We start from the raw sequence: 14,633 nt of genomic DNA on the forward strand, positions 1-14,633 counted from the left end.
TGATAGTACTAACTAATTTAACTTCAGTGGTTATTCTTCCTCAAGAAAGGTGTGTGCTGCATTTACTTCAGATCTGCGTTCTTAGTGTGTTTTCAGCCTGAAACTATCAAAGGTTCTGAAGCAAGAGCTGGGTTATCTCGCACCACTGTTGCCTACCCAGCTCGAGCCCACCCAGATGGGCCCTGCAGTGGCATGGGGCTGATTACAAGTTAAAAAAAAGAGGAAAAACATACCCAAAACAATGCTGCTCCACTTAGGGAATCATTAAAAACACATGGATCCCATTTATGAGCCAAGGCTCCAAATTAAAACATATAAATCAGGACAGTGCTGTCTAACAATGCCATATATTTCTAACTCCAGAAAATATTTATTTTATACATGAGGCGTGAAGTAAATGATTTATGTTGTTATTGCTGTCTTCACCCTGTGCCCAAAGTACACAAGTGTATATTTGTGTATAAGAGTTAATATTATGACCTTTATTGAACAGCAACAACAACGACTTTCAGTGCATTTTGTAGATGTTTTTTTGTACAGTATGATGATATTTTGCAAGGAGCTGGTTATATTTAATATTTCGCTGGTGCTCTTGGTCAAACTTCTCTTGTCTCTCAATGAATAATGACATTTTGTACAGAGGAAAATATTTTCCATCATTTGTTTTGACTTACATTTTAATGCATCTCTGTTGGGTTAAACTGAAAATATATGCAGTAACGTTTAAGGGAAAAGAGAGAATTTCACAAAAGACGTAAAAAGTCGTTTTGAAATTATATTTAAAACCTAAAAAAAAAATGCAAAGTTTTTCAACAAGAGGCATTATAGTAAAGGTTGTTTAATATATGATGTAATGTATGTCACACGGGAGAATTCCATACTTTCCAACAGCTTTCAAAGACGTGTCCCAGTTCTCACTGTGTATACTTCATCTTCCAGTTAGAAGGGGATACGTCATCATAATAAGGTGCTAATAACTTAATTTTAAATATTGATGACTTAGCGGTATTGTGAAGATTGAATTTTTATCATATTTCCAGGCTTAGAAATAATTTATTTATTCTGTTTCTGGTTGATAGCATCAGTTCAGCTTAGTCAGTGTGCAGTAAATCAAAACCATTGAGAAGTTCATTATTATTGTTGATCAAAGAAAGCACGCAGATACCTCCTTTGTGTAAAATTACAGTCGATTGTTGTTTCTCTTTCATCCTTTGGCCAGTTTTATTTCTGAAGGATTTCGTTCAAATGAATCATATTTATTTGTTTACAGTGTATTATTAATTGTTGCAGCTTTAATATTTTGTTGCAGTTTAGACTTGTGTAATGCTTCACTTGAATTATTTGACATTTTTCACACGTCCGCCAAATAATTCTGCATTTGGAGGGTTATTAATGTCTTTTTTTTTACGTACAAAAAAAGTAAGCGAAGTATGCAAAGACCAAATTCTGCTTTGGTCTTTGCATTCACTCTGCTACACTGAGAGGCAACATGTTCAAAGAGCCACATCATTTCCAAATTCGGCTGTCAGGTGAAAAGTATGTTCTATATTAGCATGAAGACTAAATATTATTTCAGAAATATGTTTGCTGCTCTTATTGTTCTAACCTTTAAAGAGCAACTAAACACCCGAACCTTGAAGCCATTTTTTCTTTAACATTTCATCTTTCGTTAGTAATGTTGAAGTGAAGGCGTGTTTGTGTCATTACAGGTGCAACTAGGCACACATTCAACCTTAATATGGATGAAAGACTTGAAATGTTTAACTCAGTAAAAGACAGCTCTTCGGTCAAGTATTAGTAACGTAAACTGTGAACACTTTGTAACTTATCCAGGTAAACACAGAGCATTTGCCATATACAGTCTGAGTATGTGTTGGACTTACACACCGTGCAGGGATTGAATCTATATTTGCAGAGTCAGGCTTCCACTAATGCTTAATTACCAGTTATACACTGTGACATGTGTAAATCCTCCGAGTTACATTTGGATTAAGCCAAAAAATTATCATGACAAATATTTCAGGTGAAGTGTTGCAGCTTGGTCTCTGTTTATGTTGGTATCCTTCCCAGTGGAGGAGGATCGCAGTCTGCCTCTTTTTGTGGGTTCTTTTATTTTTTTGCTTCTCTCCCTGCGTATTTGTGTGACGACTTTCCACTACAACCGAGACTCCTCACCCATGGCAGTTTCACTCCCAGTCGTTTTATTAAAGTCTGTGGTGCAAAGTTGCACAAACCCAAAGGGCCAACTCTGCTTTATTTTGCATATTTTGGTACGTTGTTGTGCTTGTTGCTATTTATTTCATTCACATGCGAAATATATAAATATGTTAAATTAGCTGTTTCCAACTGTAAAGAACATTAAAGAAACATAACTGTGAAATTTGTGTTGTTTCTCACTGTAATGTTTTATTGACAAACAAACAACAACAAAAAAATAACACTGGACTTTAGTGAATGTCATAAAGCCAAAATGTTGCACGAGGAACAGCAAGACAGGAAAAAACACGTTGCTTTGCAAGGGGTAAGGTAAATAACAACTGACTTTAAAAAGAGTTTGTTTTCATGTGCACTGACTTTTTATATACAGTACATTTATATGCTCTACATACTGTGTACATGCAATACACATACAGTTTATGTACAAAGTTAACGTACAGCACCCCATAGAAAAGATGTGATCTGTGGGCCATTAGGGGTATTTTGGTATTTGACCCTCAATTTGACTTTACTGTTTTGTTTTTCAGTAATACTTTAAATAATTTAATCTTTGGGGGGAAAACTTAAACTCTGATTCTATAGTATCTATAGTGTTTCACATACCATGGCACATTGCAGTGTAATAACACTCCAGGCCCTTTTCCTTTTATGTGTTTTAACATTTTCTTCTCTAATCTCTTTGGAGAAAAACATGCAGAGTCCAAATTAAACCTTAGCGCTGGGTGGCACATCTGTTTACCATTGTATTAATAGTGCTCTCTGTAATGCATTTGGCTGGAGACAGTGTAATGTTATCTTTTTTCTTTTTTTAAACCGCAACAATAATTGGTATTAATTTTTTCTGGCAAGTCTTGTTTAGTTTTTGGAGAAAGGAGTAGAAATTCTGAAAAAAAACCCCAAACACTGTTTGCAAAATGCAGGCAATTATAATCTTTGAAGTACTGTCAAACTCTATATTTAAATTAGTATTTCAACAAAGGCTTCAAATAACCCACAATATGCCAGAATTACTTATTTACTTCTTTCTTTAAAAGTAAACGATTATTTTAACTATTGACCTACAAAGCACCAATGTACACAACACAATAATCATTGAGTCTTTTTCTATTCAAAATTACAATTACCTATTCATCTTCTGTAATGCATAAACTCTCATATAATTTAGGAATTCACAATGATTTGAGAGGCTCAAAACGCACTTATTGTTCATACAAACAAACCTTTTTTGTTCAGGTGAAATAGGAGACGCTTAGAGGCCAGATAGAGATCAAGCAGCATGGTGGGGAGGTGGGGGGCAGGCAGTTGTTTTAATTAACATTTCCAATATTGCTCATGGCTTTGGATTTATCTTACCTTATGTAAAAGCATCTTACCTTTGTAGTATATACCAAATCTTCTTTTTTTTTTATAATTTTGAACCATCAGCAGTAGTGTATATGTTAGTTGTTATATGTTACATAAATCAAATATATTCAAACGTATCCCGCCTTTTTTTCTGTCAAAACATTTCATAAGAGACTGTATTATTAAAATCCTTGTAATCTTGCAGAGACACCCTTAAATGCCATCCATTCTAATCAAGCCCTCTCAATATATTTAAACCAACAACAACAATCCTGGAAATAAACCTGAGTACATACTACCATCTTGGAAATATTCATAAATGAGCTCTGCCTCTCTCGCTCTCTGCCTCTCGATTTATAAAATGTTTACACCCTTAAACTGACTTTTCAAAACTCACCTTTTCAGATTGAGACTTAATCTTAGACACTAATCTTGCTTGTTGTGCCCTTGATTTCATTTTTGTTTTCCTTTTTTGGCACCTTCTACATATTAAAAAACATATCTTGATAAATTCAACTGTTTACTTGCTTCTTCTCTGACTGATTGACTGACTTAAGTGTCTTTCCATCAATCTGTTGTAAGTAACCAGAAAGGTCTGACTGATCAGTTACTGTTAAAGTCATATTCATTTTCCCAATACACGCCATCAGAGAGTATTTTAAAAAGAGAAAAAGACACAAAACAATTACCACATTTATTGCACAGGTTCCGGATTATAGGCACACAGTTCAACATAAACTTTTAGGAACATAAATATCATTAGCTAATGGTAATTACCTTAAAAGCAATCTTGATGTCAGCTGGGTGTAAGGACCAGTGATACGGCTGTGTTGCACCACTTATGTGATTTATGCCTGTTTGTTGTTAACAAAAACATACCACTTCCCGTTGAGTGTGGGTTTCCCATGGAGGGGGGATCACAGTAAAGCGTCTGCACGCTAATCATGCTGCTTCAAATGAAATCCACATGTAGAGCTTTGACATACTTGACTCCAGTTTGAGGGCAACAGGGGGGGAAACATCAAACCTGTCACTTTGGGGGCAGTTGTTTGTGACATCATCAGCCTTGTGATTCCTTATGCTGCCCGTGTGCTAGTTGAGTTTAGGTTATTAGAGCAGCGGCTTCCTGGTGCTTCTCACTAGAACAATCATTGCTGTGTGTGCTAAATTGGTAAAAGACTTTAACATAAAGGATCAATCCCTGGGGCTTACACATTTTGGCAAACCGCTAAGATTTAGGTGGCACTGATGCTGTGAGATGATATCAGAAGCTATCTTTGCAGGTTGCTGCACAAGTATCGTCATGATCTAGTTTAGTTTAATGATAGTTAGGAGAAGTCTATTAATGCCGTTCCTGCTCCTGCTGAAGCACAGTGAGTGTGTGAAAGCTACTGAAAGAAAATAAAGTGCCCATTTAGTGAGCGTAGCTGTTGTGGGTGATCCAGCTTGGGAGCTGATGCAGTGAGATGAACAGAGAGGAGACAGGGATTGAAGGTCTCTGGAAGCATTTGATTTGGTCTTCTCCGGGCTGGCTGAATGGCAGAGAACATGATCGTGTTTTCACACAGGTACAAAACATCTGCTTTTTCGCATTCCTTTAAGTGAAGCACTGTGAAGTGTTTTTAAACCCACAGGAGTTACTTCATAGACTCCACTTACATGAAAAGTCCTCTCACATGAGGCTACCACCACAGACTTAATGGGGCCTGTTCATGTTTGGGCATGTCGATGCTATCAAGTGATGAAGTGAAATGGACTGTTTCCCCTCTTGTGGGTGCGATAATGATTGACACTGTCTTCTAGGTCAGTTTCAGTAACAGAGCAAATAGCGCTTTGTTTCAACTTTTAGCTAAAATAAAAACCTTAATATATCACCACCTGGTAGTTCTGTTTCTTTTTGAAGTTATAAAGGATGTTAATTCCACCTCACCACATGACCCCTGCATGATGCATTTGGATTGACGGAGGAACTCTGAGACCTGACTATTATCTGTTCTCCGTCATTGTTGTTATTTACTTTCTGTCTTGATTCCTATTGTATTTTTCCTCTGGTGGAAAAATTTTCCTTTGCTAAGAATTGATACCGTCCTTGGACTTGGACTAAAATGAGGTACAGTGTTGGAGAGCTACAAAACAAAAAGAAAATGATGGTGAAAGAGAGGAAAACAATTTATAAGGTAAACAAGGCAATCTCCACACAAAGGCTAAAAACAAAACTGAATACCACTTTGAAAATATGCATTAAGTGTAAGATTCCTTTGCATCAGTTCCTTGTACATTTCTTTTTCCTAGAAAAAATTGAAAGGTTCAGATCTTTCTCTTCTCTGAGCTTTTCCATACGTTGCTGTTTGTAAAAAGAAAAGCAGCTGCGTAACATTTAGCAGGAAGAGGAAGTTTGACTTGGCTGCCCCGTGTCACAGGTCACTACTTTATGACTAACTGATCTGCTGTTTGTGTTTTTCCAAGTTGTGCCATCAAGAATTTGCTTTATTCTTATGTTTATATGACTACTCTTCATTTTTGGCTGTGTTCATTATAGCGCTCATTGCAGGATGTTTAACAAGCTCATTGAGAAATGTCTCGGTGGAATCTTTAGAGTTGGAAAAATTGACTGGATAGTCCATTTTTTTCCTTATGTCACTTGTTATATTCTTTCTGAGTGGTGTTGACTTGAAAAGCAAACTGTGTTGGAGACTGTTGTACATGCCGCTCAACCTGCTGTTTATTTAACACTTTATGGCAAGTTCATACTTACACGTTTAGGTCAGAATGTGCTTAGTTTTAGCCATTTGGAAGTTCAATGTGGATCTTGTGTTAAAACGTCTGTGAAAAACTGGATAGACAGAAATTATTTCCACATTATAAAGTCAACTACATCCATAAATGAATAATATGACAAAATCAACTTCCATCATTTCAAATTCATCACTTGTTAGGTCAATATATTGAACTGCATCCTGATCTTCATATACTGTATGTGCATTGTCATTGTTCTTATTTCAAAGCATCTTATAAACTTGGTTGGAGTTGGATATTCAGTATAAATCAATGAAACTAGGATGAAAAAGTCTGATTGGGTGTTTTAGCCTGTTGGATAGAAAAGATCTATGACTCTTGACATTCTTTTGCCCCATGACGCCACTCTTACCAGCTGTTCCCATGTTGATAACATGTGTTGTTTTGGCTTCTGTCTCTGAAACCTCCCTGCAAAACAAGACCATGGACAGAAAAGCCTGAATGTTCTGTGACACCACGTCTTCCTCTTCTCCTTATCTGAACTTGATGTGTTCAGCTGCATGCCAAGAACATAGTTACTCAAGACATGTCGCTATGTCAACTATGTCAGCGATTGGTTAGTTCCCACCTATTAAACTCCTACCAGATTAAGACTCTGCTGGGTTAGCATGGTTAATGAGGACAAGTCAACTTTGCTCAACTGAGTGATATTTTATCACTCAGCCTTGACAACATGTGCTTGAGAGTATGATTCCACACGCTGTTCTTCCTCCAGGTCAGCACTGAGCTCCTTTGAAGACTGTATGCAACTACAGTTTGCCATATGCTTGGTATTACCATCCCCTTGCATTGCGAGCATGCTGCAATGTGATTGGAATGCAACCATGGTCCTCACATTTTAAGATGTGTACTCAGTTAGAACCACTTACTGTAGTCAATATACAACACCATAATTGTCCCTGTCCCTCTATTAGGATTTATATCTACAAAGCTATTTTAAACGCGAAAGATATACTTTTTTGTCCTATGATCCAGTTTGTTTTAATTAAAAAAAAAAGCTACTATGATGATATATTACACTAAGAAAAAAGATGAAATTCTGGGATAAACCAGCATGCAGATGGATTTAGGAGGAGGTACATAATATTTTTCAGTTCCAACATAAAACAAACCTGAATTCTGCTTTTATTGCCAAACAAAACCTCTTCATCCCATAATTATAGTTCAAGCAGCAGTAAATGTTTGCTGCTTAAGGCCATGATGACAAACTAGTCTGTCTGAACGAGGTGGTTACTTGGTTTTGTGGAATATTCTTTCCTCTCCACAAGGTACTGCAAGGTCATATCCATTTATTAGCAGTGTGACACATTTTTAAACTACAGTCAAGGTTCCCTGGGGCGTTTTAACAATTTCCATGTGTTCTGTTGGCTTACCTGTTTAGATTAAAGCAGTGGGTTGGGTCATCTCGAGGTTTCTGCCTGCCAGTCCTAGACAAAGGCATTGATGCACAAAAAGGTATCTGATATCAGTTTGATTATCCAGTTGGAGCATCCATATGAGATCATAGTGTTCACTTAATCAAAATCAGAGGTCTGTATTTTGTAGTTTTGTAGCATGCAAAAAAGGAGAAAAATGGCATGAATTAGCTGGGTTTGGTTTAGCACTCAATTATGCGATTTGTGGTAGAACTGTGAATCTTGATCAACTCAAAAAGGCTGCTTTAGAGCCACTAAGCAAAATAATGAAAAGCTGCCTCTTTGTTACATGTGGCTGTAAATATTAATTATGTCTTCCTCTGGAGAAGTTTTGTTCTGCATGGGGAAAAAAAAAAGAAAACTTGTTTGACAAAAGCTGTTTTATTTGGCTGATTTCCAGCTGCCAAATCTAAAGCTGTTGAGTCGTTCCATTTTAGAGTAATCCACATCGTGCCTAAATGAACCTCACTGGATTACAGTGGGCTTAGCCCGCCAAATCATCTGAAATTAATTGCTGGGACAACGTGGGAGGGCAAATCTGTCTCAAGAGGGTTTAATTTCCCTCCCGTGTGACCTGTTGATTTATACGTTTCTCCCAAGGAACTGTGAACCTGTATTCAAAACTGCTACACCTTAGCACACCTGAATAGTACTAGAAGTTCAACACAACTAATAAAACATACAGTACATACGTGGAGGTTCAGATGAAGCAATTTTTCATTAGTAAAATACACTAAAAACTAACATAAGTATGTGTGTTGATCAATTTTCCACCAAGAAAATAAAAAAACAGACATATTTTAAGTTTGACACTGTACAAATGCAGGACATAAAAGACAAGCAGCAGGCTGATTGATAGGGAAAATGGTCTTACCTGAGTGGGTGCTGGTGAGTGAAGCAACCCAGCTGTAGATCGCTGAATCAGAGGTCCCTGAGTCCTTGCCCTCCTCTTGCTCTCAGAGGTGAAACTGTCTTCTGGTCCCACGCGCTGTGCCAGCTCTCTGTGCTCTGTGTTATCGGCCATGATTAAGTAATGGCTGACAGATGAGGCTGGCAGGGTTGCGGGAGGAGCGCGATGCCATATAATGTCTTTTCTTCCACTGTTAAAACGCAGATACAGTTCAGCTGGGGGAGCGTAGCTCGTATGGCTGTGATTTCCTTTTTTTCCCTACCCCTTTTTTTTTTTTGCCTTTCTCTTTCTTCCTGCTTCTTTTACAAGAATGAGGAGGGGCCAGCCCCACTCCTCATCTCCCCCCCCCCCTCCAACTTGTTTGCCTCTCTCTGCTCTTGTCTGAGGTAAAGGAGAGTCCTGTTTTGCTTTTTGAGTGAGCGTGCAGCAGGTATGTGAATCTGCCGTGCTTGGGGACTAGTCACTCAGGCTCTGGCCCTTGGCTTTGATGTCATCTGTCAGCTGAGCGGGCCCTGTGTTTAAAATGCCTTGATAATTACAATGTGTATGATGCGTGTGTGTGCAGTGTCAACCGCTACCCGCACCATACTTACCAAGAAAAGGCAGGATGAGGTGGCTTTGTTGAAAGGCTTTGAATGGAGCATATGATTATTAGATTGTTTAAACAGGAAACCATTCCTCTACCTCCCAGAATGTGAAGAAAAACACAAACTCCACATCTGCAAAGCCCATAGGTCACCACCTCTGAGTTATGCAATAATCTGAGATCATAATTAGAGGACAGTAGAATATAATGTTCATTATCTGGACTGGAAAAAATGCTCAGGCAAAATCTCATCTGGTGTGTTCGATTCTAGCATCTCATTTATTCAGAGTGGCCTTGTATACAGGCACTCACTCAGCAAGCAGAAATAGGCACCTTAATTGCTGTCTGTAACATCTCAGGCAAAGGCCGTTTCAGATCTTTTTATTGGTGTGTCTGGTTTTTATTCTTCATGCCTTTTTTTGTGTCCTCTTGCCTCATTGTCTAGATTTCCTGAAGTGTATCTAAGTTCCTTATTGGTGCCAGATGAATGTCTTGCGTGTGCATCTACGGTGTGCTTTGCATTGCATCCCTTGTCCCCGCTTCCTGTGCCTCTGCTGCTCTAAAAGCAATCCCTGTGTTTACAGGTTCAGTTGTTTCACTGTATTCCATCAGCATGGCTGTTTAACATAAAGGTTTTTCGTCACTATTTTGGGTTTTTTATTTAAATTTGCTTTGGAGTGTGTGTTCAGTCGGCCTTTAGGTGTTGGGTCAAAGGGGTGTTCTTCTGTTGAGGCCTTAAGTTCTGCATTAAATGCGATTGTTTATGCATATTGATCTGAGGCTTTACAAGAGAGCCTATGAATGAGATTTCTGGTTAACAGAATGTGGTTGCCTTAAAAAAATCAATCTCTTCTGGTTTTCAGTGTGGTAACTTGTGCTTAACAACTTTATTTTCAGTTGACTTACTTTTCGAGCAATCATAAGCGTGAGCGCTAATCGAGCTATGAGTTGGACTTTACTGTGTTTCACTAAACTTTGTGTTGTTCTCTATCGAACACCCATCCCCCTTCCCTGCAATTTCCTCCCCAGTGTTCAGTAAGCTGTGGCAGAGGGACCAAACAGCGGGATGTAGTCTGTGTATATCAGAACCAAACCAAAATAGAAGAGAAGCACTGCAGTCATCTGCCCCGGCCTCGGACACAGAAGGCCTGTCGGGCTCGAGTATGCCCCAGTTGGAAAGCTAACAGATGGAGGGAGGTATGTTTGTTCTTCTTGCTATCTTCTGGGGATTAGATAATAACCAAAAGTCTCAGAGAGGCCATGCTGTGAGTAACTGCAGCTGAGGCACAAACACAAACTCTTTCTAGAGATTGCAGATGTAGGACATGTACACACAGAGCACCTGTCCAATCACCGCTCAGTTTGCTCTTTTTGAAGATTTATGTGTCATTCCCAAAAGTGTAAACTAAACTCTAAAGGCCAAGACTGTTTATGTACAGTACTGTGCAAAATTCTAACAAGCTTCAGAGTCAATAATTGTGTGATGACCACCTTCATTCCTCAACACAGCCTGAACTCTCTTAGGCAGCTTTCTTGTAATTTGTTAAAGAAATCTTCAGGAATAGTTCTCAGGCTTCTTTAATGACATTCAAAGCTCTTTTTTGGATGTTGGCTGGATTTGGTTCCATTTTCTGTCAAGATTATCCCACACTGCTTGAATAATGTTGAGGTCCAGAATGTGGGGAGGCCAATCTATAACCGATAGCATTCCAAGTGTGCTTGTACTGCGCTGGCAATGTGATTGGGATCATTGTGATACTGAGAAATGAAGCCAGTGCAGTACTACTGGATGCTTTGCACATGGCGTTGTTTTTATTTATGCCCGATATGTCATCTTTTGCCCTCCACTTGTCAACTTTCCTCAGTTTTCTTTAAGACACATTGGACAGCATACCAAGATATGTCAAAGTTTGAGTTAATAGCTCTAAAGATGCAATTTCAAATTGGTTCTTAGGTTAAGTTTCTGCTATGTGTAGACACAAAAGTGGTTCATCCCTTGAGTTAGGTGCCTTTTTATTCTTGATCTTTTCATAGGTCAGTGTTAAATGGTTCAATAAACAAAAAAAGAAATACTCTATAAATGGTCAGGTACAAGGACTGGACTAAAGTGCAAAAAGCGGTTAATGTCAATAGAAAACCTTTGAACGACATTCAGAGAGCCTGAAGAACTCTTGCTCAAGACCACTTTAAAAATGACAAGAAAGTCTGGCTTCTTGGAAGCAAAATGTAAAGAAATGAGGAGTGACACGAGACTTTTGTGCACTACTATAGCACACTTAGTGTAACATTTGTGTTTGTGGTTTCAAATATTCAGGGAACTTTTTAAAATCCTATCTTAGAGTACAGTTCTTCTATGAAAGCTTTTTGTCAGACCACACACTGACCATGTGAATGTGAATCTGTCAAAATGAAAAGTGATAAATGTGGCAGCTGATGCAGCCAAGTTTGTGGTGCATGCACATGCAAACAGGGTGGGAAGGGGATAAATATCTGAATTACAGGAGGTTTCTGTACTAATTGGTGACTTGGACACTGAATACTTTCATAGCAGTTCATGAAAAGCTTCTCATGCCTGCTTGGAAAGTATAAAATGTAAATGTAAAATCCCCAAAGGTCCTGCAAGGCTTACATTTGCTCCCCCTTCACAAGACTCCTGCCACTCCCCACTCTTTGAGCCTTTCCTCCTCCCCTCTCACTTTTTCTCTCGCTGGTGTCTGGAAGCAATCATCTTCCTCCACATACCACCAGCAACCATGAAATCCTCAACTAGAGCATAAAGACATGTTTTATATCTTAATGTCCGTGCATGTGACAACTTTGAAACCTCAGCACCCAGTGCCTGAGTTATTCCGAAGCTACCCAGCACTCTCAGTCACCTCTGACTGCGAATGTAATAGAGAATATATTAGAGGAGCTGGGGGGGAGGAGGGGGTGCTTCCCATTGGGAATCAGTTTGGTTTTCAAGGACAAAATTCTCTCCACTTGCTATTCGAAATACCATGTTACACATGTTTATTGTAAAGTGAAGTTGAAAGGACGATTCAGTGTCTTATTGATTTGGTTATCTTATTTTGAGTTTGGATTTTAGTTGCATGTTTCTCACAAATTATTGAATTATTTTGTTTTAATAAAATGAAGGTGAATGATTTTGTTTATATGGTCAAATCTATGTTTGCTTTAAAAAATGATAAAGAACAAGTTTTGTTTAATTCCACTATACGAAGCTTGAAAGTACAGGAAAAAATGCCCTTTTAAATGAAATGAGCTGACCCTTTAAACTGCTTACTAAACACTGTGATTAAAGAGCGCACACTTTTTAAAGCTGGGTTATGCTGTATCACTTCTAGAATCACTTGAACAGCAGGTTCTATTTTCATGCTTGACGCAAGTTTTTTTTGCTGTTGTTTTTGCTTTTTAAAGGCATATTTTGATCTGAAGGTCAGATTTCCTGCAGTGCTTTTTGTTCTTTCTCCAAACTCAAAGAGTTGAACCTTCACATCTAAGGATAAACTCTGCAACGATAACAGAAGTTGCAGCAACTTCTGGGTCGTACACTGATTTTTATGAATGTGTAATGTGTGGCGGGCAAGCTGAGAAATCAGCGTGGTCAGCTGAAATCGTGGTAAATGGCCTGCATTTGTATAGCGCTTTTTCTAGTCCCTAAGGACCCCAAAGCGCTTTACACTACATTCAGTCATTCACCCATTCACACACACATTCACACACTGGCGATGGCAAGCTACATTGTAGCCACAGCTGCCGTGGGGCGCACTGACAGAAATCTTACAGAGCGCTACCTTAGTATGCAGGCATGCTTCTCAAAGAACATCAAAGAGATGTCTGAGATAGATCTTTGTGTGATCCCAGATATACAGCTCACAGAATAGGAACAAACCCATTTCTGGATTCATGAAGTGCATTGAACCGGAGCATCAAAGCAGCATATCTTAACTCGGCAGACCAAACAAACGTTATAAAAATATCGCCTGTGAAACTTAGGAGAGGAAAACCAACAGAATTATAAGATGGATTTTGCTGTCTCACTTAAATTACTCTGTTAACACATATTTTCTTAGCATATTTGTTAGAATGGTAGTATGCAATACGTAAGCATCTCAGAAAATAAGGGCAAATTCAATAAACCATTATCTTGTAACTGCCCCTTGTAGTGGCTGCTGCTGAGCAGACATTATATAGTCTTAGTTTAAATTGGTGAGTCCGTGATTTAGAGATTTATGAAGCATCATAAGCACATGGTCCTAAAATGCAACTCAGCTGTCAGTTCTTACTACTGACCCCCACTACTCCTAAATAGTGACTTGTTCTAAACCGTACTCATGCACAATTTTAAGTCTAAACTCCAGGGCAACATACCTCCAATGACAAAGTCAAGGTTAATAACAAAATATGTTGTACAGCATTTTTCTCATGTCAAGGAAATTGGATTTAATGTGTAAAATCAGTGTGTCTGTGTAGGCCCTCATCCAGGCCATGGTAGTCTTAAGAGTTTGAAAAATCAAGAAAAGGAGCACACACATGTAAAGAAATCTCTTAGAACATACGGTTGACCCAACTGGACTTTCATCAAATCAGAGAAATCTTTGAAATCTTTACCCTCCACTCACATCTTGCCTCAAATGACCTCAACAGATCGCGTGAGGGTGGGGCAAGGTCACACAGTGGATTCACCCGTAACCCCCTGTGATGGTAATGACCCCTTTTATCAGACTTTGGCTCATCTGATGATACACAGGATCAATAGTGGGTCAGCGACCCTCAGCACCACCTCCGAAGTGGTCAGCTCCCACTAGAGGTTAAATGCTTGGAACTCTCCACCATTTGTTTTAAGAACCAAAGAAGCCTCTTGGATGAGAGGCGAAACATCTTTACGGACTTAAAGAAGTTCAGTCGCCTTCTTTTTTAAGCTTTTAAGACTGTGTCATCAGCTTAGTGCCCCTTTAAGGTCAGCTCTACAACAGAAATGAGTTTAAAAAGCCACAAAAACGAATACTTTGTATTTATAGCCTTATTGCTGCTGGAGAAAAATAAGCTTCCTTTAGAGTCATTTCCCACTTCTTGCCATGTTTTCGAAATGAGATGTGTGTTTTGTGTGTGTTTTACTAGTGTTCTGTCACCTGTGGGGTCGGAGTTCAGAACCGCGATGTCTACTGCAGGCTAAAAGGTACGGGACGAGTCCTCGAGGACCTGTGTGACGCTCGCGCGCGTCCTCCTACTGCACGGCCGTGCCAAACTGCAGAGTGCACACACTACACTTGGGTCGCTGATGAATGGAAAGAAGTAAGTAACTTGTTTATTCTCTTTCTTCCTATCTGTGACGACGTATTTCCTTTGCTCACTCTCCAAG

General features: G+C 38.9%; 1 protein-coding gene and 1 long non-coding RNA gene across 2 annotated transcripts in view; one reads left to right on the forward strand and one right to left on the reverse strand.

The window, feature by feature from the left end:
* LOC113026508 (A disintegrin and metalloproteinase with thrombospondin motifs 20) overlaps positions 1 to 14,633 on the forward strand; it is a 78,577-nt gene that overhangs the window by 56,360 nt on the left and 7,584 nt on the right. The window contains exons 29-30 of the mRNA XM_026175378.1: positions 10,298 to 10,465; positions 14,393 to 14,566. Coding sequence (XP_026031163.1) covers positions 10,298 to 10,465; positions 14,393 to 14,566 — 342 coding nt within the window. The remainder of the gene's footprint in view (positions 1 to 10,297; positions 10,466 to 14,392; positions 14,567 to 14,633) is intronic.
* Positions 8 to 9,026, reverse strand: LOC113026509 (uncharacterized). The gene is made up of 4 exons (XR_003272929.1): positions 8,647 to 9,026; positions 7,731 to 7,784; positions 6,710 to 6,765; positions 8 to 6,394 (listed from the first exon to the last, which is right to left on the reverse strand). It is a non-coding gene; the product is annotated as an uncharacterized LOC113026509 (long non-coding RNA).

Source organism: Astatotilapia calliptera, chromosome 7 (genome assembly GCF_900246225.1).
Source record: "Astatotilapia calliptera chromosome 7, fAstCal1.2, whole genome shotgun sequence".
Classification (NCBI taxonomy): domain Eukaryota; kingdom Metazoa; phylum Chordata; class Actinopteri; order Cichliformes; family Cichlidae; genus Astatotilapia; species Astatotilapia calliptera.